Source organism: Amblyomma americanum, chromosome 1 (assembly GCF_052857255.1).
Source record: "Amblyomma americanum isolate KBUSLIRL-KWMA chromosome 1, ASM5285725v1, whole genome shotgun sequence".
Taxonomy (NCBI): Eukaryota; Metazoa; Arthropoda; class Arachnida; order Ixodida; family Ixodidae; genus Amblyomma; species Amblyomma americanum.
This window is the reverse complement of record NC_135497.1, coordinates 127991713-128019072: the sequence shown is the minus strand read 5'-3', so window position 1 is coordinate 128019072 and position 27360 is coordinate 127991713. Positions and strand designations below refer to the sequence as shown.

The 27360-nt window shown below is 49.8% G+C and overlaps 1 protein-coding gene across 1 annotated transcript in view; it reads right to left on the bottom strand.

The window, feature by feature from the left end:
- Positions 1–459: 459 nt before the first annotated feature.
- LOC144113654 (kinesin-like protein KIF20A) overlaps positions 460–27360 on the bottom strand; it is a 78699-nt gene continuing 51798 nt past the window's right edge. The window contains exons 7-11 of the mRNA XM_077646867.1: positions 22354–22560; positions 16431–16958; positions 11912–12274; positions 9556–9616; positions 460–574 (exon numbers count right to left, since the gene is read on the bottom strand). Coding sequence (XP_077502993.1) covers positions 9578–9616; positions 11912–12274; positions 16431–16958; positions 22354–22560 — 1137 coding nt within the window. The 3' untranslated portion in view covers positions 460–574; positions 9556–9577. The remainder of the gene's footprint in view (positions 575–9555; positions 9617–11911; positions 12275–16430; positions 16959–22353; positions 22561–27360) is intronic.

Below are 27360 nucleotides of genomic sequence, written 5' to 3'. Positions count from 1 at the left end.
CGCGCAACGTTTGAAATGTGCGCGAAATGAGCAAAATTTGTTGAGCCACAAAGCTGACGGTAATCACGTATCAAAAATTCGAAAAACTTATTTGGCTGTTACTAATGGTCAGCTAAATTTCTCTCATTGCAGGCACGCGGCTACCCATAAATCTTAAGTTAACTATTAGAATTTACTTAACAGGGCTTATCGGTTAACATGATTCACCTCTTTTTTGACGTCCGCCAACAGATGTATTACAATCCAGATGAAATTTAGTGCCCCCCAATAAATTTTAAATTTAGTGGCAGGCATCCCTAAAACACCAGGTATGAAAACATCTCGGCCTCTCTCTCGGTTTGTTGCCCGGTCCTCGAAAATAAAAGCAGCAACTCAAGCAACTGCTTGTAAGAGCCACAAAAGAGGAAGAAAGAAGGAAGGGGAGAGGATATAATGCTCACCGATGGCAATCACCAACGGCCCCTTCGTCCATGTGTGCATCTGAACGCTGTTCGACAACAGGTGCATCATTTCCCGGGGAATGGCCACGCATGTCGGTCGCTGAAACCTCAGCGCAGTGGGGGCGACTGGAAAGCTGGAAAAGGAAGAAAAAAAAGAAAAATGATCCTTTCATTGTGAAACGCAGGAATGCCGAACTATAGCGATCACTGACTCTTACTGTCGAAGAAAGAAAAAGTACTAATTGCAGTAATTATCTGGTACTCTTGAAACGGGGAAAAAGTGAGTTTGTACATTCATACAGAAACGGTGGTTCTGATCTGCTCTGAAAAACCAGAGATGCAAACATGGAGGAATAGATGTAAGGGATCTTTCCAGTTCTGCCAGTGTCAGATGTTTCCTTCGGATAAACACGCTGAGTGGAATCATTACAAACATAATTATATGTTTGTATTGTAGCGGCGCAGGCGATACCAGCGCCGCTACAGTATAATATGTTTGTAAGGAGCATAACTATATATTTGTTGGATCTTTTTAATTGCATGTTAGTAACTACAATTTATTTCATCGTACTGAAGAAAGTTACCAATAACCAAGCAAAACAGGCGGAACCTTATACTAGTGTCTTGCGGAAATAGTGAACCGCTTGAACAAACCTCTTTATAACAAAACTGCTCGGCACTCGGCACGCGAGCCGAGAACACATGCGAGCGATGATTATGGCAGGTATAAATGGGTGAAAGAGGTTCAAGTTCACGCGCCGCGCTTAGAAAAGTCCTCTCCGCTACCCCCCCTTCCCCCAGCGAGAAAGCGGCCTTCCTGGCAGCGGTTTAGATACGAGAGGGGCGGCGCGAGTAGGGTGTCATGCGCGAGGCATGCCACGACCTCTTGTGAGCGTCGACGACAGCCGGCGATGCTGTGCGTGGGCACAACGATGTAGTTCACGGGAGATATTTGTTAGAGTTCCGTTTAAGGCCCATTGAAGTGGTGAAGGAACTTATCGCACAAGCCAGGGATGCAGACGGGTGTCCAGAGGAGAACTTCATCACTGGGATAAAAGAAGACAGTGCAGTGGCGCAGATCAAAGCGGTGTTTGCGGTATTACTTGGCGACGTCAGTGTACACGCGGGCAAGTTGGGACAATGGTCATGCGAGAAGCAGACTGGTCGCCCAGACAACTTGTCGGAGAGGCGGGAGCAGTGAGGACGATGGTACCGAAGACCGAGAAGGGTTTAGGCTAAAAATTAGTAAGAATGGGCTATAGCCGTTGGTGCGCAGAACTGTTGAATTCTAGGCAAATGTGACGAAAGGCAAAACATTGTCCCAGTTCTTATTTTCCGGACTGATGAACATGGACATCATGTCGTGCAACGTGCCGTAAAAACGTTCGATGAGGGGATTGGTGTGAGGATTATAGCTGGAGGATATCTTGTGGACGGTGTTAGTGGCGTGGAGGACCTCCTCAAGGACTTGGGAAAGCAACGCTTCCCCACGGTCGCTAACCAGAATAAGGGGAGCACCATGGCGCAAGACTATCGTACCCAGGAAAAAGTGCGACTTCAGAAGGGGCACCGCAGCAAAAAGGGCGGTTCCAGTGTACCGCGTCAGATGGCCAGGGGTCGTGACAACCCAACGACGGCCGGCTTGGGTGAAAACTAGGGTACGAAACAAGTCGATGAAGACTTTGTGAGAGTGCACAGATTATCAAAGAAGAGGTTACATGGGGCCAGCAGGAAAAGATGTTGACCGCTAAGGTTGCTGGCAAGACGATCAGGATGATATTTGGCGACGCTGGTACAAACTCCTGGACAGAAGTTGCGGCCTTCGATACGGTCGAACATTTTGTGGGGGCCTAAATGACCGACACTGGCCTCGTCGTGGTAAGCCTCCAATCTCGAATTCGAAGGGAGTGAGGTACAAGGGGAACCAACCGGTGACCCGTAGGGTGGTAAGTGTGGTGGTGAGCGTTCCGTGCTTAAATTAGAACATAGGAGGTGACATCGCAAGCGACAGTTGGGTGCGGCTGATCGACCACGGGGACGAGCGATGAAGGTGCAGCAGTAGAGATCAGCCAGTTGCAGGCGAGAGGAAATCGGTGCGAATGTCCAGCGGCGCCGCAGCGATGTGTGCAACATACAGATGATCCTCAGAAGGCTTTCATGAAGCGTACAGTGTAGGCGAGGCCGCAGGTGGAGTTACAGGGGCTGAAGACAACGGGAAGCGAGAGAAGGCGTTAGCGTCGAGGTGCTTTTGTAGCGTGAGCTACACTGGCCGAGGCTGAGCAGTTTCACGTGGCTCCTGGAGAGCCGTGCTGCGCATGAGCGAGGAGCCGTGACGTCCCATGCGGAGCCACGGCGCCGCCGCCGTCGCGCGCAACCCCCCTGGTCTGCGCATTCCACCGGAGTGACTTCATAGCCGCGGCAGACGCACTGGCGCCGGCGCGTGCCCAGCTGTGCGCCTGAGTTGCTCAGTAGTCAAGTCTGACGCTGCGCCGGGGCCGCTTGATAGCGCCTCTCATTTTGTGCACATGGGCAGAGGTATTAGTGGGGGCATACATATAGCACGGCGTTCGCCAGTGTGGTATAGCCATGGAGGAGGAGAGATAAATTGCTGCTCAGTGGCAATTTATGCTCAGCGGCTACGCGTAGCTAACGCTGCGTATATTCTGGCATGGCAGCGGACTAATCCACTGCTAATTTTTTGCCAGATTTGCAGGTGATAGCGATAGACGTAGCAACCTGCCATACCAGGCTACCAGATAAGTTGTTTAACGACGACAGCCAACAGAGCGCGTGATGATCTGTGACCCTGGCCGTACAAATAGGGCAATTTTTGGATTGACCGAATAACGGGAAAACATTCTTGCTCCGTAATTGTGCAATTGCGCTCAGCTGCAGTAAGCGAACGGATCGGGTACGCCACAACCTGTTCATGAGACGCAGTGTTGAGTTGCAAAAGAGCCACGCCGATGCCATGTCCACTGGCATCAATTTGAAGAATGGTGGGCTCAAAATTTCTCAAAATGGCGAAGCATAGGCGTTGAAGGCAGCGACTGGGTAGGGCTTGAAAGGCCTTCTCGCACTCAAGGGGTCACACGTAAAGCGCATCAGAAGCCAAGAGGTCGATTACCGAGACCGCAAGGAAGGCAAAATTCCGGATAAAACGAATGAAGTACGACGCCAAGCCAAGGAAGCTGCGGAGTTTCTTGTGGCGCTGGGGGCCAAGGAAAATAGATGAGATGCAATTCTGTCGTGCTCGGGCTAGATTTCCGCCTTGCTCATACCATAGCCGAGCACTATGATGGTTCTGCTGGAAAAGTGGCACTTCATGTTATTTAGCTGAAGGCCGGCTTGAGCAAGGCACGTGACAACTTCTGTGAGACGGTGTAAGTGCTGGGTGTTATGAACGTGATGAACTCCAGCCAAAGTACATTAGGGCACAGATTCCATCGACTGGGATGACCACAGTGGCGGCGACAGCAGTGGAAATTTCGACGACGTCAGGTGGCCGACGACCTCAAAAAAAAAAAAAAAGATGCCAGGCTGGGAAAGAGCCTGCGGTATTTTTCTCACGCTTTGCTCGGTGGGGATGACCTTCCCCTTGGACTGTTTCCCAGAGAAGGACGCTTGGGGCAGCAACCAACGACGGACAGACGACGGTGGAATAAAAGGACGGCGTCAAGTAATTAGCTGTGTTCGACAGCAGCCAGCCACACAATAGAGAGGTCGCCGCAGTGTAGGCCCACGGCGAAGTACGCATCACATGAGTTTTTCGGAAGCAGGCAGCCGCTTGAATCATGCTTGTACCTGTGTAGGACATAGCCGCGGACTTGCGATTTCTTATCGCCCGTTCTCACGGGTCGACTCTACAACGAGAAACTCGCTTGCCACTGTGCTGTGCAACTTTTCCCGTCTTGGATAAATTGCCTCGTGTCGGATTGGCCACCGCCTGATGAAGGGGCGGAACTTTAAGGGATTTAAGGAGGGCGTTGAGTGAGAATGAACGCTCTGGGTCCTGGCGACAAGGCTCATCCAGTCGCTCGACGCATCAGCTCTTAATTTTTGACTCTTTGCTTTTTCCTTCCTATGTAAATAAGTTTCGTCAAAGTGCCTTTAAACCCGCTTTTTTGCGTGTCCGAAACTTCAAGTTTCATCTTTACTCAGCCCGAAGGCTCGGGCAGGATACCAAATAGAGCCCGAGTTACAGTTAGCCTGCGCGCCACGACAACTGGTGCCAGAGGTGGGATCTCAAACCTAGGTCCCACGACATGGGCGAAGTCCGACGGAAAGATGGTGATTTCGTCGAGATAGCGAAGACACGTCTTCCATTTCATTCCCAAAGCACGGTGCCATCATGCACTCATATGTGACAGGAGCATTGCACAGGCCGAGAGGCATCACTCGAAACTCGAAGAGACCGCCGAGGGTAGCATTGGCGGCCTTGTCCTTGTCTGATTCGTGCATGGGAATTTGCCAATGGTCGAAGTGTTGGTCGAGACTTTAAAAATACTCATCTACATGTAGGTGAGAAGAGCGCAACCGACTTCATTTGCACTCCGTTTGTGGGGCACAGCGCTCAACCCCACCCGCATTCCAGGACCGCCGTGAGGAGTGCCGCGACACGCGAGGGCTGCGAAGCTGGTGCGAGGGAGAATCTTCCGCGCACGCAGAACCACGCTGGCGGGTGGGAGAGAGAGGAGGACGACGAGCCTCGACGAGGGGAAAACAGGAGCAAGAACGGGACACTGGAGAGGTCTTGCCCCGCTCACCCCGCTTCTAAGTGAAGGAAAGACTCGCCGTAGTGAAGACCCGAGAGCACTCGAACACCTTCCACCCCGAAGCCGAGTACGATCGAGACGCAGACGAAGCCTGGCCCACCTGCCCGTGCCGCCGACAAAGTGCCTCGCTATCCCATAACCGCCACTACTGCTGCAGACTCCCTCAGCCTTAACAGAGGGAAACGTCGCTTCGTGTGTACGCCGACTACGAAGGACTTGCCAGCAGAAGCTCCGCACTCTTGGGTGAGCCGCACAGGCACCAGTAGCCCGCCAATTATTTGATGATTCAACTTGTTTCCTTGTTTGCACATCCTGTGTCTGCTTTCCTGTCACTCTACCTGCATTCCCGCATATTAAAGCGTGATCGCAATTGCGGGCATCGCATAGGCATGCAGTCCAATGCGTTGTCGATGCGAGGCAGCGGGTAAACATCATTACGGGTTATTTTGTTAAGGGCCCAACAATCCACGCAGAAATAGACTGAGCCGCCTTTTTTTCAAAAGAAAACGACAGGGGGGGGGGGGGGGGGGGACCAGATCTCGCTGACAGCCGGTCGATGTTCCGCGCGAGCATATCAGACATTTTCTTTCCAACGATCTTGCGTTCTGATCATGAAACACGATACGGACGTCGACGAACGATAGTAGTGCCATCTGTCGCTACGCGATGGGACGTGATAGAAGGCTGGCCTAAACCTAAGGTGCGAACATTTAAAGATTCTTTGTGCTTGAGAAGGACTGTGAGAAAGGTCACCGACTGCTGATGTGTAAGGTCCGTGTTGATGGCGGCGGCGAGCGCAGAGGAAGAACATGGAGCGGACTTAGCAGCTGGTGGTGAAGCACAGCAAAGCGTGTTGAAGGCGACGGGTCCCCGTAAAACAAAAAGCCAGTAGTAGCACTTTTCTGCAGTAAAAACGGCTGCGCAGAGGTGTTCAGCGCCGCGACAGTCGTGCAACCGCGGTCAAAATACGTTAGGCAAGAGGCAAGAGATTTGCCGTCGGAGATCCAGCTCCACGCCCGGAACCCGAAACGCTGTACGACGAACGGTCGCATCACAATTTTGATATGAAAATTGGTTTTTGAGGAAAGTAAATGGCGCAGTAACTCTCTCACATCTCAATGAACACCTCAGCCGCGCCTTAAGAAAAGTGGTAGAGAGCCTGGGTAGGCCTGCAATTCAAAGTGCATATGACGTCGGTTCGAATACCTGTCGCAAACAAGCCTCCAACTTGACCAGCACATGCAAGCTATATGCAACGAAAAATAGTGGAACGCTATGCTTCAGACGGTCGCGTCACAATCTTTGAACGATCGGGAAAACTGGCGCCACATTGATGTGAGCTAGTGGGGAGTAGATACATACGAACTGCATGTATATGATTCTCCGAAATGGCCGTGATCGGCTTGCTTTGTGCGTGATACGGCCGCTTAATACGGTCACCCTATTTCGCCATCGCTGGGATATTGTGTGCAAATTTCACCACACACACACACACACACACACACACACACACACACACACACACACACACACACACACACACACACACACACACACACACACACACACACACACACACACACACACACACACACACACACACACACACACACACACACACACACACACACACACACACACACACACACACACACACACACACACACACACACACACACACACACACACACACACACACACACACACACACACACACACACACACACACACACACACACACACACACACACACACACACACACACACACACACACACACACACACACACACACACACACACACACACACACACACACACACACACACACACACACACACACACACACACACACACACACACACACACACACACACACACACACACACACACACACACACACACACACACACACACACACACACACACACACACACACACACACACACACACACACACACACACACACACACACACACACACACACACACACACACACACACACACACACACACACACACACACACACACACACACACACACACACACACACACACACACACACACACACACACACACACACACACACACACACACACACACACACACACACACACACACACACACACACACACACACACACACACACACACACACACACACACACACACACACACACACACACACACACACACACACACACACACACACACACACACACACACACACACACACACACACACACACACACACACACACACACACACACACACACACACACACACACACACACACACACACACACACACACACACACACACACACACACACACACACACACACACACACACACACACACACACACGCACGCACGCACGCACGCACGCACGCACGCACGCACGCACGCACGTACGCACGCACACGCACACACATCGCCGGCTTTTCTCGTAATGGGTCCAGTAGTGTTTTCGCACTAAAACCGATTGCGTGCGTTTTTGCGAATACTTCTGAGGGAACTGAGCAATGTTGGGCGGTACTGCTGTGACTATACTGATACCAATAGTCCAACCTTCCGATGCGTTGCACAATCGTGTTTTAAATGTTTGCCCTGTGCTCTGCGCCGAGTAGTTAAGACTGCAACTGAAAACTAATGGGGAGCGCGTTTTGAGAGTACATAGCGGATAACTAGAAGTTCCCCGAGCCGAGATGTGAATATATATTAACGGGATAACGTTAAAGAGACCGTGTCGGAGAATAGCCGGCGTCGTCGTTGGCGTCGTAGAAAATCTACGAAATTCCCCGGAGAAGCTTTTATACAGGTGGCACGGGGTCCACCTAGGCCACGTGGCCTTGTGGCGTCATAAGAACCTGCCTCCGTATTGTGATCATACCGCCCACCGTGGTAGGTGGCTGTTAAAATAGATTGGTCGCGAGGTGTTGCTCGGGAAGGGCTACCTTGGTCGCACAAGCCCCACCAGTGGCAAGACGTGCCATCGCGGGGCACTGGCGCATCGCTCAGTAACTGCTGCATCACAGGGGCAGGAGAGGTATGAGCACTCTTAGGAATATTTAATGTAAAGTTGAGAACGACCGACCGCGCATATACGGGCATCAGCCCATTAACGCTTTCGCGTCATACCCTTAAGGCGGAGTTTAAGTGTGTCCCCCCCCCCCCCCAGTTTTTATTGTGATGGTGCAACCTCATGAGATGCGATAAAATTGCGTTCAGAGACCACTTCCCCTAGAGGAAAAAAAATTGGCTGTGCTTTAGCTCTGGTTAACCCTAGTTGAATTTCGAAAGCTTCGTTTCCTCGGCACGTCATCTACGCAGCGTCTCATTCTGACGCTCTCAAGAACTCAAACTGGTCCCCTCCGCAATTGAAGAGTCACTCCGGGACGTGGCACGGCTTCTTCTTGCCGCATCTTCGTTCAGCGCTCTCCATAACGACTACAATACACTGAGGCGAAGCCGCATATATATATATATAATATATATATATATATATATATATATATATAATATATATATATATATATATATATATATATATATATATATATATATACCCCCGCTAGGCGACACCTCCTCTCCCTCTACCCCCAGCGGAGCACATCTGGTAGATCGAGCGGCAACGGCAGAGCCGTCGACGGCCGCGCCATCTGTTGGAGCACGGTTGCGGTGTTGCTAGGCAACAGCGGCTCAAGTTCGTTCGTCGGTCAGCGCATGCGGCATACGGCTGCCTACATACGGCATACGATGCGACGAGCCGAAATGGCTCGCTGGCTGGCGTAGTAAAGCTTTCGCTTTAAAAAGAATCACATGCCGCCGGTGGCATGCTAACCTACGGGTTTATCAAGTAACATACGGTGCCCTATAGGAACTCAGCTATTGCGGCGCCTGTCTCACCTTCCACTTTTGAGTGTGTTTAGGTTACGCATAACCTAAACGCGTGCGTTTACCACTGCCCTCTTCCGCCCCGCCCCCCCCCCCCCCCCCCACCATGTCGGGGTTCGCTATGCATCGCTTGCGAGGCCGCGCACATTGCACATGCAACGAGTGTCACCAAAACTACACTCCTGGCTGACTGCAAATTAAACTGTTGTGACCGGTACATGGGTGCGTAAATTCCCATTTTTCACAAACGATTGGCGCAAAATCTGCGGGCACACGCAGAAGGCACGCGCTAATTAAGAGCCGGGGTTTCACAGCTAGAGCTCAAGCTTACGTGAGGTCGAGGCCGAAATAATCCAGCATATCACTTCTACAGGTCGCCGACCTCACCTCTCACCACGAGATTGAGGCTCATTCGAGGGTGGAAGTTGGCCTCGCGCGGCTACCTACCTGCGCCTCTTCACTGTCACCGTCACGCGCTCCGTCCGCAGCACCCGGGAGCTCCACACCACTGCGAAGAAGAGAGAGCACACTTCGATCACAGGTGGACACGCAGACGCTGTCAGCGTGCCAAACACTGAGCAACATTGTAGGCAGTGCTAGAATAGCGTACGCACGGTTATCTACTCTAAGTGCAAGAGTTGTAAGTAGGGGCTGGACTTTTGGGTTTTTATTTTTTGAAAATTACGCGGACTTTCCTCGGTTTTTATTTCGGGACGTTACTTTTGGTCTTCTTCGGCGAATATTATTTTTGACGAATGCAATGCTGACTTTTTACTGCGACGTAATGTAGCAGTTCTGTGTGGTCGAGAGTCATTTAAAGTTTGTCTCCGTAGTTTGTCATCCTGAACAATTTATGTACCAAAAACAACGTGCAAAATTTAATGCTTGCTTGTAGAGAAAATTGGCACTCTCGTTAAAAGAGTAACTAAAGTTAAACGAGGTAGCCGGCAGACAAAAACGGAAGGGGAAGTTTACTTCCAAGAACTAGGTTGTCATGCTATCGTTGGGTTACGACGCTGAGTTGAGCGCGAGAGAGGGGCATCACGTGGTATGCGTCTTGATGGCAGCGATGGAACTGCCGCTCAACCGTCGCGGTAGCTAAAACCTACTTTTTCGCAACGCCCATTCGCGGTTTCGTGTCAATGTCTTATATGCATTTAATTAACAAAGTTAACCAACTAACTGGTCTAAACAGGTCATGATAGCGAAGAAATAGTGCTTAGCTAGAAGACGGCGAGGAGTTGATGTTTCCCGGGCTGCAGAGGCGTGTAAGGTATAGCGGAGCAATAGCACAAATCGCACAACTGCGCCGCTTATCCTGCAACACCGTCGTCGCATCATGCCCCTGGCTGCCCTAGTTAGTTAATTCTCAACCTGAAGTGAGTGTAACTAGCATTCAGCAGCCAGCTATAGCTATGCCTTGGAAGCCAAAAATACTGACTTTTTTCGGTTAATACCGAATTTTAAAAACTGATTTGGTGTGCTTTTGCCATTTTTTGTCGGTTTAAGCCGAAAAGTCCAACCTGTAGTTATAAGAGACATTCGCTGAGTAACGTGCTACGACAGACGCGACGAAAACGTCAGCATAGTGGCGCCATCTGGATTTAGTACGCAAACCTTTTTGCCAACGAATCAACGCTCCTCTTCGGCCTCGGAGCGGCAGAATCATCACACGACATAAAAAAAAGAAGGAAATTTTTCGCTCATGAGTTTTGCGGTGTGTGAGACGAGACACATTGAAAGCCGGATGGTTCAATGATGATCAGTGAACGCACTGCAAAACCAAGTAACAACAGCGAATTCACTCCTAAGCGAAGAGATCCTGTTTCGAAGCGCGCAGCCATGTTGGGAGAGACGCGTACTGAAGAGTCGCACACGCTACACTCAGGAAAAAGCGCACGTAACGCGAACGTACACCATGGCTCGGATTTGAAATAGCGTTTGGCGCATTTATAGCACGCTATACAATATGTCCATATGCCGATTTTATTCTGGCACTACACTCACTCCGCAGTGCAGAACGTCGCCTCTGCACTCATCGCAGCCTTTGTAGCGCTACAAGTAACTGCTGAGACGGAGTACACTGGAAGAGCTGCACTTGAGATAAAGAGCACACGCTTCCCAGTCATCACAGGCTACAGGAAATTAAAGTTAAGGCGCCAAGCAGGAACGTCAATGGCAATGGAAGTCCAATTTAAACGGTCGGTCAATTGCTGAGAGGGTGCTCCCAGTCATCACAGGCTACAGGAAATTAAAGTTAAGGCGCCAAGCAGGAACGTCAATGGCAATGGAAGTCCAATTTAAACGGTCGGTCAATTGCTGAGAGGGTGCCACATTGTTACGAATTTTTCAAGTCAGTAACTCAGTTTGAGTTCACGGAAGCGAGGTGAAAAAATAAAGCCAGGACAGGTTTCGCAGAAAAATTCTTTCTTCATTTCTTTTCCAGCACTGAAATGTTGCAATCAAATGAGCGAGCGAGTGACCAGGAAGAAGGCGCCTGAGCTTGGAAATCGGAACGATACAGTGGTGAGCGCGGTGTCTAGCTTGTTCGTATTGGTTCAGACGTTTTCCATGTGGTGTGGATGGCATAGCTTCATTTGCACATATTATACACAAGTCCGAGGAGTTAAGGTGCAGAACACAGGGCGATATTAGAAAATGATGCCATATAAAAAATCGGTAGCCTCTCAGAAGTTTGGTCTTGAGGGATGCGAAGGTATAAGGAGGGCTCCCCATTAGGAATGGAGTTCCATCAGTCCGCGCACTTGTGACTCAAGGGTGTGCGAATAAACGAAATCCTTACATGGGTCGCAGAAGGCGCTGAGTGTTGGCGAGCTCCCGCCTGCAGCGCTGCTATCGTCTCAAATAGCTCGTCTGTCTGCGCAGCGTTCAAAGGAGCCGCGCCTGCGTCAGGTTCCAGGGTGCTGCCCGGTTCGGAGGCGTCGCCTCCCCTAACGTGGGTGAGCCACACCTCCGTGAGGCGACGAGCAGCCCTGCGGCATCGTTCTTGGCGGGGCATGAGTGGCACAAGTGGCAGCGGCGCCTCGTTCACGGATGTCGCCGCAAACTTGAGGGCGTTCAGGGACTCCTCGAAGGTGGAAAGCGCAGGCGAGATGTTCGTTAAGAGAGCCACCTCAGCGCCCGTCGTAAAAAATGGCTGTATCACCTGCACACACCCGATGATTCATTGTACCATCCAGCTCGGCCAAATTAAGGTGAATAGAAAAGCTCAGCGCAAGAACTGTCTTATATAACGAGATATGTGGCGTTTCTAGATTCACAGCTGTCGCGGATAAAGGCACAAGATTTCGTCACATATCTAAGGTGCGAAAGATTGGCTAACGATAAATGCTGCTGCCTCCGTTTGCCTGATAAAGTGCTCGACTAACAGCTGCTTCTAGCGTATCGGAGAGTTGAAGCATATTACAGTTAGCAACGACAACACCGGGCTTTCTGACGCAGTAATTGTCTCACATATCTCAGTGGACACCCGAACCGCGCCCTAAGGGAAGGGAGGAAGGTGGGAGTGAAATAAGAAAGGGAGAAAGAGGTGCCGTAGTGGAGGGCTCCGGAATAATTTTGACCGCCTTGGGGTCTTTAACGTGCACTGACATCGCACAACACACGGCCGCCTTTGCGTGCCGCCTCTATCGAAATGCGGTCGCCGCGGCAGGAATCGAACCCGGCACAGGTAATTGACCCAGTATTGGATGGTTTCACACTGGCCCTTTGTAGGAGCAGCCTTTGCCAATACATTTCCAATATTGGGTCAATTACCTGTGCTGCTTGGGATAGTTGGTTCATTTCATTGAAGGGTAGGACTGCGCGAATAAGAGAAGGACAGCAGACATAGGAATGACTGCGCTCGTGGTGTGGTTTTCGTTTCTATGTCTACTGTCCTTATTGCCATATTCGGCTACATTTTATTGAGAGATGGCTTCTTTGGTTGCTCTTAATTTTCTCAGCTTACATCCGTCGTGGGCGTGAGACATCCTGGCCCAGCTGTCCTCCACACTGAGTCCACCGTTTCTTAAGGAAGAAAAAAATGTATTCATGGAACGGCAGACGTGTGCACTGTCGCGGAGACGTACGCAGGGATTACGAGAAATAAGTGTGCGAAAATAGAGCGATGTGGTTATACGTTGTTTATCTGATGATGATGCCTTCGCGGCGCCGTGGCCTCGCAATGTGTGCGCAAACGTTCTTTTGCTGCAGGGCTAAGGATGATGGAAGCGTTCCAGTTTTAAGGCTCTCGGTGAATCACGCGTTCTGCACTGGTTTCAAGTTAAACGAAACGGTATGGGCAAGCCTGGTGCCCTTCGCTGTATTCAAGCAAAGCAGCTTGTCCACGTGCGTGAGCAAACGGAAGGGAGGGACTGCGGAGGAGGCCGAGCGACACTGCGTGGACGTCAAGTGCCCACTGGCGAAGCGGGAGCATGGGACGGTCAGTGCCCGCCCCGTTCCCTCTCTATGTCCGTGTTCCTAACGTTTGCGCTCCCGTGTCTTTCCTAAATAACATGCCCAGCTACGAGCACTTCTCGTTCATTAAAACGTCGCGAAAATTATTTTGGCGATGTCTACCCCACCCGCCGCCGTGGATCAGTGGTTAGGGCGCTCGGCTACGGATCCGGAGTTCCCGGGTTCGATCCCGACCGCGGCGGCCGCATTTCGATGGAGGCGAAACGCTAAGGCGCACGTGTGCTGTGCGATGTCAGTGCGCTAAAGATCCCCAGGTGATCGAAATTATTCCGGAGCTCTCCACTACGGCACCTCTTCTTTCACTTCCTCCTGTATCCCTTCCCTTACGGCGTGGTTTAGGTGTCCAACGATATATGAGACAGATACTGCGCCATTTCCTTTCCCCCCAAAAAATCAATTGTTATTATTATTATGTCTACCTCGATCCGACGCAGTTTTAGATGAACGCGAAAGATCTGGATGGCTTTAAGTGTTCAAGCCCATCGCTGCGAGCATGGAGCGTCTCGCATGGCGATCACGTTTGCTCGGCAGCAGCGCCGCCAGTCCGGTTGCCTCTTTATCCTAAACGTCTCACCATTTTTTCATTCGAATGGGAGCTGTGCGTACATGTAACTGACTGCGAAGTAAACATAGAAAAAAATATTCTTTAAAAAAAATTAGCTTAATAATTTCGTACTTAAAACCGCGAAAATTTAATTATGTTATAAATTATAATACAAATTGCTTCTTACAAACGGAATGATATTACGTTACAATTACACGCGAAAAGTAATGCAGTTTCCTTGAAATTACTTTTTCATTTTTACGAAAGCGAGAATGCCCACTGACCACCGCTCTTCATTTATTGCATTATAGAAGCAGCCTGGATTCAAAGCCGGCGTCGAAATTTTTGCCCTGATTTGAAAAAATGGTGCGCTTCGCCAGGCTGTTCTGCAAATGATATAAAAGCTTTTCCAGCTTTTGCTAAATCTAAACATGCTCAAAATTGCGTGTCGATCGTGTGTACGTATTCGTATCAAGCGCCAGAAGCTAGGTAGCTTTCCCTTTTTCCAGAGAAAAAAATGGTAGTCTGGCAACACCACTTTCGCAGCGTCCGGTTGTCATCTTCGGCTGAGCTGGAGCGTTGTTTGCTAATCGTGCTTTCTTGAATTCGCCATGAATGTCGCGTGCACAATTTCAAGGACCGCGATTCAGCTCCGGCGCTGCTGGTAGTTCTCACCTTTTACAACCTGTAGGCCCGTTTTTGTCGTTTAGACAGCGCCAGCATGTTTCTGCCGCTTCATTAGCTTCGCTAAGCATTGGCTGAATCTCTCGAAGTTTGGCGCTCACTGAAGGGAAGAATCGGCTCTGGGAAGTGCGTCGGATAGTCGACCTTGGTGTCGTTATCGTTTTAGTGCTCTCATTTAGGCATCGGTTCGAGCGTTACGCGTTATCATGGCTGTTGTGTTTTCAAGTGGACAAAAATCGCCTCCCAGGATAGTGAGCGGTTATTTTGTGCTTTGGGCACACGCGCGTTGGAATTTAACAATTTCTCAGACACTGCAAACTTTCGCGGCGCCGGCGTGCACTCCGGCCTAATCACACAGCGCCCACGGCCCGCTGCGTAATGCCATCCTTTTAACTGTAATATGCTAAGCGCATCCGCGCCCTTCAGAGTTGCCGTTGCAGAGCTCGGCGCAGTTGCAAGTGTTGATTTTCGCTACCCTCTTGCGCCTATAATATAAAACGAGATAAAAGACGCGCGTGGAGCACATATTGCTCTGTGAGCATGTCAACAGGAGCAAAGCAGGGCATATCTAAAATGTTACAGGCAAAACTGCAATTTTATTTTATATTTTCTATCTTGCGGTATCGCAGAACCTTGCGGTATTGCAGAGACTTTCCCTGCTGCCACAAAAAGTGCGCTTGAGTAGAGGAAGAGCCCACAGTAGTTGCTTAATGTTCTTCATTGGCTGGCTCCAAAAGTTGTACAAAAACAGAATGGCTTTGCCGCTTTGTGCTTGTTATAACGATAATAAAATCTGACGTATTAAAAAGTTTTATAAAGACGGTCGTACTTAGTGAGGATGAGGATGGGGAAGTGTCGACGAATTGAGGGTGAGGGCAAGGGTGGAACAGAAAAATTTTGAAAAGCGAGGGTGAGGACGAGGGAGGTTGAAGCATTTAATTGGCGAGGATTAGGGGCAAAGGAAAAAAAGAGCATTTTCCTGCCTCTGAACACTAGTGCCACGACTGGAACGTAGATTCTCTTCCCAGCCGCAATGCCTGTGCGTCGCTCTTCAGTGGAAGCGTATACGCAAACCCCCCCTCTTGGCTGCGACAAACACTCGAACCGTCAGAGCTCTGCAAATAAGTACTTAGTCCTCGAAGGCGCTGCAGTAGAAGAATGTTCTCTCAAATGCGCAGTGACGCATCCTTAACTCATCCTCACTGCATCTCCGAGCATCTCCTCCTAGCATTTCCACCGTGCTCTGTCTCTTATTTTTCATTACGCTTGCGTTAACGACTTTACCGTCACTCCGAGTGAGGAATCTGATCAGCGATGACACTTTGTTTTCAGTGGTACGCGCGGCCCGTCCCAGAACAGGAGGAGCGCGATTTTGAGGACATTTTCAGTGTTGGTCAAGCCAGGAAAGTGGTTCGCATATACGCTTCCACTGAAGAGTGTTGCAAAGGGCAGCACTTTTCTGCAGAGTCCCCATTTAGCGCAGAGCAATATTTCGGTGGTGTACGCCGCAGTTATATTCCGCAGCTATTTCTCCGACTCGACACTCCAGCATCGTGTCGTTAAAGAAGCGCCAGAAGCTAAGCGCGCGATATTTCACTGGAGGCGGCCGAAATACCTGCGTCAGCCTGCTGTCTCGGAAGGGCACAGGCCCTTTCTTGGACGTCTCCTTGAGGCCCACGGCCTCCATGCAGCGGCCCAGCACCAGCAGAGAAGCATTTATATGCCCTGCCTCACGCAGCAGTGATCCATCACCGCCGGCTTTTGCCGGCTTCTCTGAAGACACGAGCTCGATGAAAGTGAGCACACTGACGCCCCACGAGCCCTGGTCATCGTCGCCGGGTGCTGCTGACGTCGCCATTCGCACGGTCAGCACCAGGTGGCTCCTCACGGCCCTTCCGCCCAGCTGCGTCTCGGCCGTGGTCTGGTTCGCTCTTGCTAGGCACAGCAGTCTGTGCGCCTCGTCGGCGGAATGCACGGGCACCTCGAGGAGACCCTTGACAAAGGCTCGCTTGGCGCCATCCTCCCCGATTTTCAGCGGCACGCGGCGCTTTCCCGGTTCCTTATTCCTTGCCTCGCTGCTTGGCAGCAGGAGGTCATAGATGCCGTCTCTGTAGACCTCGAAAGACGACACCCAGAGCCCGACCTGCGTGACGATTGCATCGGTCAAAACTCTGCGCTGCGCCACACCGTGCATTGCAGCGCAGCACCGCTCAGGTTCACACCGGCCGGTCGAGGACATCGCGCGACTCTTCTGCACTCGCGACGGGCGTTGGGTGACATGAGAGTGTTCACAGTGGTCGCCGTCCTCCCTTCCCGCAACCTCCCCCACCAAACATGTCTTGCGTGCGAGGAGCGGGGAACCATCGTAGCGCCTCTCCCCTAGGCGTCCGCTCTCCCGCGCTGCAGCTACGATCGCACCGCGCTCCCTTCATGACGATGCCAGCGAAGAGGTCTCGGCCGTGCACATGTCCAGTGCGCATTTTGAAGCGGCAGTGATGCAAACACGGAGGCCAGCAGTGGTGCTCTGTTTACTGCCGCGCACAGTAGACAGCTACATCGAGGTGTATTGTTGGGCAAGTTGGTGAGACATTCTGTACGAAAACAGCGCAAAGAACACAGGACTATGAAAGACAGACTCGAGACAGCTACGCAAGCCATTTCCTTGCCCAGCGGAGAGCGCACTGCGAACGGTGCTGCCGAAAGTCAGCTTGCTTCTTCTTGCTCACGTGTCACACGTCTCACTATGTAGCATGTTGCATTGTTGCTGCCGCGTGTATGAAGGGGCTAAGGGTACAGGCGCGCCCCGGAACCACGCGCAGTGAGCATGAGCGAATCGCGAAAAGGCTTATCGTTAATTGTCAACCACGGATAACTCCGCTGCAGTCTTCTCAATATTAAAAAAGCCAGCCTGTTTATGCACTCAAGGCATGTCGTATTTATCATATAATGAACAAAACTCCGATCTCTTTCTACGCTTCACGTTTTTTTTCCTTTTTTTTTGTCCAACGGTCCTAACATGGGCGGGGGGGGGGGGGGGGAGGTGCTGCTTAAACATCAGAATTTAATTTTCTTTGTGGCGCTGTTCAGAGCCTGTGCATAGAATTCCACGACAGAAGCGCAATGCTTCACGTAAAAAAAAAAAAACGACTAGGATTCACATGCGGTCATAGACGCCTGCATGCGTGAACACGGCCCCTGCGGTTTGAATTTCCCGGTGAGGCAAGAATCCGCCACATGTGTACTTCATGCTGCGTCTTTGATTGGCTGAGTAGTTCTGCGACATGATGTCGCGTCGCAAGAAATCGGTCAGCGAGCGACTTAACCAAACAGTCGTTGGCGTCTTGTTAGGGCCCTTTCTAGCTGCTTTCGCTCCCCTCCGTAATTAACCTCGCTATCCTCTCCCTGACCATTTTATTGCCGCAGGCCTCTGCTCTCGTGCCTAAGATATTGTTCTCCCGCTTCTTGCTTGTTTTGATAAACCACTGTTACTACTTGTCAGGGATTCCCCACCGTGACGAATCAGTTTAATTCCGCCGCGCGACCTCTGCGACTAGCCGGTATGAATGCTCTTTAAAGGGGCTGAAAAATTCCTTCTGAGGAAAGTACATAAACTTTGCTTAATCCCTACATTGCATTGCCATGAACACGAGCCAAATTATACACTTCTACAAATAGCAGAGAACTCACAATCGCGCGCGAAACCTGGCGAGCCCTTTCCCGCGACTCTCTCGTGTTCGCGCCCTCCTCCGTCTCACGCGTTAGCGTATGACTGTTGAAAAGGCTATTGGTTAGACTCTTTCAGACGTCCCACAACTACCATGGCCGCGTCGCTCCGGCGAGTCAGGAAGCTCCGCCACCCGGGGAATTCCCGCGCGCTTCGGCAGCAGGCGGTTGGACGGAATATGGGTGGGTCCGGCGGAGGGGCGCCGACCTTTTAGCGTGCAAAAAAGTGACGAGAGCAGAGGGAAACGTCGAAATTCAAATTTTTACTACAGATAACTCAGCCAAGGGGTAGGAAACTATACAACCAGTTTCAGTTTCAACTCTTTCAGCGCAACTGGTGACTGAAGGAGAGGTAATGTAAAAAAAAAGAATAAATCCTGGACAAGCGCGACAGGCTGCGGTGGTGGCCGAGTTCAGCAAAAACAAAAACAAAAAACGGCGGTTGCCTAGTTGTTTGAGGCACCTGGAAATCAAGCGGTTTTGTTATCGCCGGCGGTGGTTCGAATCCTGCTCGGAGATAAGTTCTTCTCTGCTGGATACCGATTTGGTAACGATAGGACACTCCAGTTGGCTTATACGACGGTCGCTATGTGATGAATGGGCACTGATATTTTTACTGACTGGGGCAGTGGTATATATCAATGTTTCCTACCCCTGACTCCGCTTCTACAAATCACATTAAAAATTTTTCTACTGGAAGATATTCGTGAAGCGGCGTCGTTTAACATCCAAGGCATACCGCAGCTTTATTGAGTGCCATTTTAAGAGCCCCCTTAAGGTGTCGCATGGTTTTAAGCGGTGGGATGCATATTTCAGCCTGTACGCCTGCATTCGGTAGAACGAGCTTTCGGGCTACATCCTTTATGCAGAAAACAGTTGAGCTGCGCCAGCAAGATTGGGATTGCCACCTTTTTTTTTTTTTTTTTGGGGGGGGGGGGGCTAGTTGGTGCGTACCTGAATTAATGAAAAAACAGCGCAAAAGCGCAAGAAAGAACGAAGACGAGACACAGGCGCCTGTGTCTCGTCTTCGTTCTTTCTTGCGCTTTTGCGCTGTTTTTTTCAGTAATTCCACACTGGAACAACATGATATAGAAGGACCAACGCGTACGGCGTACTTTCTTCGTGTCTATCTAGTCTGTGGTCAACGTTTTATTTCCACACTTTCACTCTTGCTTGCTGGTTGAATGAAGCATGCCATGAATGGTGAAGGCCCCAAAGTAGTCACTGCGTCCGACTTACTGTACGCCCGCGTATTGCGGCTTGAATTCGAGTGCACCGTTCGTCAATTGCAGGCAACCAATTTGGGAGTTTTCGAACAGGGGTGCTCTACCGATGAAGGGGTAGCTGGGAACAGCGGGTTGCCAGTGTGCATGCGCACAACAATAACATCCCTTTAGGGTTATCGTTATGCACATCCGCACTGGTGTCCTGCTATTCCCCTATGACATTAAGCGATACGGTCCCCCTAATTTGAAGCTCTCTATTTAATGATAAAGCGCGAACGTTTTCTCCTGAATGTGACAGTGGCGGCGACAGCCGCTCACTCTAACTTTTAACTACACACGCACACAGATCACCTGCTTGTTATATACTCTATTTGCACGATGCTAAGGCGCACCTTTTTTTAAATTCAATAGGTGTTCAAATTGGCATGTACGCTAGAATCGCGTCCAGAAATCAGGTACTGCTCCTATTTTTGAGCGCAAAATTTAGCTGCTGGGACACGTTAGAATCGTGCAGATACGACACATAGGGAGCAAAATACACTCCATGCTGGACATTTGCGTGATCTAGCTGCATGGAATTCCGTTGCGCGAAGCTGCAGAGAGCAGTCAGCCGCCTTCGGCATCGTCCGACCAATAGCGCGCAGCACCGGTGCGTCCTGCCCACATTGGGCGCATCAGCGAGATCAGGGTTAAAGGAGTACGGATGCCTAAATTTTAGGTGCGTGTTTTACTCCTTGCAATTATATGCAAGGCGTTAGTGTGCTACATGGATTGCACCGTGGTTTTCGCCTATGCGCGATAAATAATTTGTAATCGAATTTTTCGCTCGTGCTGCTTCGGTTCCAACAGCCGAATGATGGCTGTGACGTCAAAGTTGCGCACGGGTCACGCGAGGCATGCAAATCTGCGACATAATCGCTGCTGCGTCGCTTTCGTCAGCCTGCGTCAAGAGCCACAAGGAAGTGAATGAAGGAGCAGTGATTATACATTGCAATTCTTCCATGCCTCAAGCGACATATACGAAACATGGACCTCACAGAGCTGTTGAAGCCGAAACAGCACTAGAGAAAAAGTCCATTATAAATTACTTAGCGGTCGTAGGCGAATACCGGCCACGTGGTGACCCATGCATGCGTGGTGATCTTACCCTTCACTGCAAAGAAGGAAACATGCCACCAAAATTGCTGTCCATACTCGGTGATTGTTAGAACTCACTAAAATTCTGAATTTGCTGTCTAGTATAGCGACGATAACGCATGCTGTACGTGATCGCGCGCATCCATCACGGAAGCAATGAGTTCACAACTGGATGGTTTGCTATAGGTGTCATCGGCCCGAAAGCTTGCCGTCTTTTGTCGGAATTCTAGTTAGCGCCCTCCAGTATGATGGACTGGTCTGTCAGTGGAGGCTGCGGAATGTCGGTGTCGGCCGAATGCGGGGGCTCTTTCGGTGACAATATTGCACATGTTATCGTGCTCGTGTACACCGGCGATAAGGTCCCGCGACCGCTCTTGATCAGCGCCCCCCCCCCCCCCCCTCTCTCTAATCACGGAGTTGATAAACAATGCGCGGGGACACGCCGTCGGCCTCAGCTTCTTGCGTTTCATTCCTTCCCCGTATCGAAACGTCGCGAGCACAGAACAGCCGTGGAGCGCTGCAGCCAAGGGCTGCCTCTGTCACTGCCCTACCGCGAAATGTTGCGCATAGCCACACATTCCGATCGTTTACGTTGTACGAAAGTAGACGGTAACAAATTTCGGGCTTTACTGGAGCATTACATTTGCAATATGTAGGGCGCGCGACAGCCTTTGGGCACCCTAGAAGAAAAGCCAGCGGAAGAATATGGCAGAAACGTATAGCTTACGTGACTGCGGCGGAGATATACCGGACAACTTATACCAGGGACGTTATTTCGTTCTTGATGACAATTTACGACAGCACAAGTCCGCCTCTTCGCAAGCGTGGAGAGCAGCCGCTGCAGCACATTAGAACACCTCCACATACGCGATAAAATCCTTAAAGTAACTCTTTCCCGCTTACACGGGTCGTGCCAGAGCAAGCAGGGGCAGTGCCGAGCCGCTCCCTCGCGTCACAGTATACGTCAACCGACCATCGCGACTCGCCACAGCGGACAACACTCGAGAGGTCGTCGCATGCGACTGAACACCAGACCGGTATCCATTCATGATAACAAGAGTGCGTTAGAGGACAGGACTCAAGCACAGGGATGGGTGCCATGCTGTTAAATGGGAAAGAGGTAGCGCTGGTCCCCGTGCTCCTGTCCGTCCGCCGCCTTCTTTACTCCTTATACATTTCATCATGAGCGTTCGTCGACTTTCCCCAGATTTCGGTACTAATTACGATGTCCGTAAATTGTGCCGATTATCAATACTTCCGCTGCGCTATTTCTCTAGCGCACGGTATGATCTTCTATCATTTTTTTTCATTTACAAGTGAGGCGCTGTTGGCATGAATTCCTGCTGTAGGCCTAACATATATTAACCTGCATTTTTTTCCTTCCATGCGAGGGGTCGACGAGAACTAATTATACCGTACGCGCACTTGTGTGACGGCCACTAGCAGACGTACCTTCCTTTGACGCTCGCCAGTGCTGTTCGTCGACTCCAGCGCACATCGCTGGTCGTCCAGGGCGAAAGCAGCGAAGTCTGGAGGAGCCCGGGCTCCTTTTTCCTGGAGCAGCTTTCCCTTATAACCGAGGAGCTCCTCCGCCTCGGCTGCGCTGAGTGGCTTCACGTCGCTGAAGAGGTTCGGCCGGACTCCGGCCGCGCCGCTCACCTGCGCGACGAAATGAACATCATACAAGTGGAATCATCATTCGCCGCGCAGAGAGAAACGGAGGGGACGCAGGACTTTGACAAATCCGTAGGTTCAGCTTGCGACTATCACGAATCCCACGCGCTAAAGTGCTGCACGTAGTAACAAAGTTGTTTTTAATTGTGGTGCATATCGGATAAGAAAGCGCAGAAATGACGGCGATAGACATTCCCGACGTCTTGTTCTGTGCAGTAAATCTCAAACATCCATTTGCATGCCAGGGTATCTTATGCGACGGACACATTTTTGCTGGTTGTTTTATATTATCCATGTCGACACTGATTAAAAGATCGAGTCTGTCTCGAGGCACAACGTATTAATATTTCAAAAAGGCTTCTTATGACTTGTACCGATCGCTGTTGCACGAATGGTAGTCGCTACCTTTATGACGTAGATAAAAATGTGCAGTACAAATCTGGTACCTCCTCAAGGGCTAGTCGAGAAGAGGAAAACAGCAAGGTGGAAAAGCGGGCAACTGAATCAATAAGAAGGACACATTGCACTAATATTACCTGTGAATACTATATCAACAATGTGACATGAATAGATAAAATGTTTGCACAACCTTATTACTATTATTAAAGGAAAAGCTTTACTACTGCCCTCTGAAGCTTTGTGCGCCGTGTGTGCGAGTTTGACTTTGAACCGAGGGGAGACCACGTGACAGCTATGACATCACTCACCCGCCACCCCCGAAACCGAGCGCTCGCCTCTGTTTCTGCATTTCTTTCTGTAGGCTGTCGTCGATCATTGTGCTCATTGGCGTTAGCGTTGACAATGTTCAAGAATTTTGAGGAAAGGAAGGGCGCGTATCTCGCTCCCTGGGTCAGTGAACGCCTCAAGCGCGCTTCCAGACATTTGGAGGCAGTGAGAGAGAGATGTGGGCTGCGTGCGTTGGCGCTAACAATGTTGCGGCAGACACGAGGCACTGCAGCAATGGGCCACAGCGTTCACTGAGTGAGCACCATCTCGCGATCAACCATTACCTTAACAGCCTGGACGTCAGGGTGGGCGCACTGCCTATGCAGTGTCCAGAACGCCCTCACCGTTACAGATGCCAAACCGCGTCTAGTTGCCCGGTACATCACAGCTTAGCAAGACCGAGCTTAGCCAAGTATAACTACGCATTACCTTCTGCTTTCGCATTGTGTATTAAGGTTTAGCCATGGTAAACTTTTGCTTAATTTTTGATCGTGTGGTAATGTCTTTTATAAATATGTATACCTTCTTGTTTATAGTAATTCAATAAAGGGTTTAGCTTATGGTGTTTCGCCTAGGTTTATCCTAGGTTTTAAAGAAAATTGATGGTCAATTTGCGTAGTTAGGCCAAATGCGAATTAGCAGCGCTAGCATTTCGGTTTTCAGTTTGGTTTCGGTGTTCAGATTCAGTGTTTACGGTAGGCAGTTGTCCGGTTAATGGTAATGGCTTTATTCCATTATATGTGGAAATCGTCATTCTGTACTTTACATTCATAGATCCATTGGGAGTCTTCATACTACTCCTGGTGAAGCGGTTAAGCAATACGCCACAGACCTTGTTGCTTGGCCTGTGATGGTGATGATGGCTTGTGATGGTTGTTTTTTCTGCTGCTTTATATAAGTAATTTGCTTTAAGCGATTTATTAATCTAAGTAATATTATCCCACTGATAAGCATAACACATAAAAAAAAAGATAACGTTCCCCTATGCACCTTGGTTTCGGTGACTGTTGGCTCCCTTCATAAGTTTGTCTAACGGGCCCCTCATTTACTTTACCTTGTCTGCTAATAGCTTAACGAGGGTCTCGGTTCTGGCAGTCTTGATGCCACAGGTTGCTTAAGAGGGCTCTCGCACAGTTTCCGCCCTCGCCGTTAGATGACGTTCCACGTCATGCTCGCGGTAATACAGGACGTGCTACGTCCGCCGCTATGGTCGAGGGTGGCGCTGGTGAACACTCTCAAGGCTCGCTTACACCCAGTAAACATAATACCCAAGAAAGCAGCAGATTGGACAGCCGTCGCCGTAGCTCAGTTGGTAAGAGCACCGAACGCGATATTCGGAGGTCGTGGGTTCGGATCCCACCGGCGGCATGGTTGTTTTTTCTGCTGCTTTAAATAAGTAATTTTCTTTATGCGATTTATTAATCTAAGTAATATTATCCCACTGATAAGCATAACACATTAAAAAAAAGATAACGTTCCCCTATGCACCTTGGTTTCGGTGACTGTTGGCTCCCTTCATAAGTATATATATATATATATATGCAGTATAGAAAGATAAACGTATTTGGTTGCTAGAGGCAAAAATTCAAAGTTGAAAACGCTTCATTTAGCCACAGATTTATTTTGAGTCGACGTTTCGGACAGAGCCTGTCCTTTCTCAAGACTGAGGTTACAGGGGTCTTCTTCCTCTTCTTAAGGAGTTGGCACTGGCACACATGTACGACACATGAACAAAAGAAACAAACGGAGGCAAAGAATACTACAAAAGATACAGATATAAAGGGAAAAAAGGGGGACAAATAAAAGAAAAACGTGTTGTACCCCGCCGCCCACCCCGAAGCCGCGGGGAGCCGACCCCGGACGAGGGAAACAAAAAAAAGGAAAACACGGAGCGGGAGGGGATAATGGCTACCCATCAAGGCAACAGAGCGGCGGCGTGTAAGGTGGACAGAGCAGACGGTGGCGGGATCGCCCTACACACAAAAGTCGGACGCGTGCACTCGCGTGCCCCGACCATAAAGAGTAAACAAATAAACAATAAAATGCAGACAGGGCTGGAGCTTCCGTCATCTGGAACCACTTCGGCAGCCAGAGCCAAGGCCGAATCAGCGGCGCCGTGAGCTTAACCAAACACACGTGCACTGTGCATGAAAACACCCAGACACACAGCAGTAAAACATCCGAGCTCATGCCAGTGTCGTGTGGCGGCTAAATGACAATGGTGGGAGCATTTAAGCGAGTAAGGTGTACAGAAACAGACGGTGGCGGAATTGTCCAACATATATAAATTGGAGATGCTTGCACTCGCGTGACCTGGCCAGAAAAAGTAAACAAATAAACAAAATAAAATGCAGACAGGACAGGAGACTTCCGTCATCTGGAACCATTTCCGCAGCCCGAGTCAAGGTAGAATCAGCGGCGCCGTGAGCTTAACTACACACACGTGCACTGTGCCTGAAAACACCCACAAACGAAAAAAAAGTGGAAAAACATCCGAGTTCGGCCAAGTGTGGTGTGGGAGGTAAATGTGAATGGCGTGAGCACTTAGGCAAGGGTTCTTCAATTGCACCCCGTCGTCAAGGTAATCGAACTGGGAAGATAGGGGCAGGATGGTGTAGGGAATGAAGAAATTTGTGTGAGCTTGAAAAAGATGTCGCTGGCAAGAAACGACCGAGGTATGTCAAGCTGGCTTTCGTAATGTCAGCAACGGCCCTGCAAGGGGCGGATGGAGGACAATACACCTGGACTTTCATTAATGCCGTGAGGAATTGTTTCAAATTTGTAAATGAAGTACGACTCGCGTTGTTCTCTTTCCCGGGTGTTGTGGAACCCACCCTGTAGGACTGTTAACTTAATTGCATCAAATGGGTGGTTTCGCTCATTAATGTGTTTTGACAAGGGAAGGTTGGGTAGGGATAAGATATGCGCGCGGTGGTTATTAAAGCGAATTCGTAGAGGGTTGGCGGTCTGTCCAATGTACTGCGTACTGCACACACTGCATTCTAGGAGGTATATTACGTTGCAGGAATCACAATCAAAGTTGCCATTAATTTCCCATTTGAAGCCTGAAGCTGTGCTTACTGCACAGCTTGATGTTTGTATGTGTTTGCAGACCTGGCATCTACTTTTTCCACAGGGCCGGCACCCCAAAACCGGCTGGTTATTTGTTTTTGAGTGTACAAGAATATTTTTAATGTTTTTTGGTCGTCTGTAGATCACGTGAGGGGGAGCAGTGAACATTTTGGTGAGGCGCTCGCTTTGTTCGAGGATGTTGAAATGTTTTCTGAGGATTTTGTTTACGTTAGGCGGGTTACTGGTGAAGGTAAGTACGAGATTTGCCCGGTGGTCTGTTTCGTCGTTGTAGCGACATCCGTCCAGTATTTGCTCTCGGTTGAGTTTAGATGCCTTTTCAATGGCATCGTCGACAATGGCGGGGAGGGGGGGGTATCGTTGCTTAATGAGGACTTCTCGCATGAGTTTGGAATTTTTTTACAAAGTCCTCGTCTTGGGAACATATTCTTTTAAATCGATGTGCCTGAGAGTATGGGATGCTTGTTTTTGAGTGACGAGGATGGCAGCTTTGGAAGTGTAGGTATTGTTGGCGGTCCGTCGGTTTTCTATATACACCGGTGGTGAGTGAGCCTTTGTTTACCGAAATCTCAACATCTAGAAAGTTAATTTTGGTGTTGGAGTACGTGTAAGTGAAAGATATGTTGGGGTGGACGAGGTTGAAGTTTTCAATAAAACGTTTGAGTTCTTGATCTGTGTCAGTCCATATTAAAAAGATGTCATCCAAGTAGCGTTTGTATAGGGTGGGCTTAATGGGGCAATCTTTCAGAAATTTGGATTCAATACTATGCATGAAGATATTGGCGTAGGTTGGTGCCATCCTTGTACCCATGGCTGTGTCATTAATTTGCAAATAGTGTTCATTGTTAAATTCAAAGTTGTTATATTCGAGTACGATTTTTGCCAGTATTTCTAAAACACGTGGGGTAGGGGTTTCCTCCTTTCTGTTTTGTTCATACGCTTCGATCAGAGATTTAATGCCATCGGAAT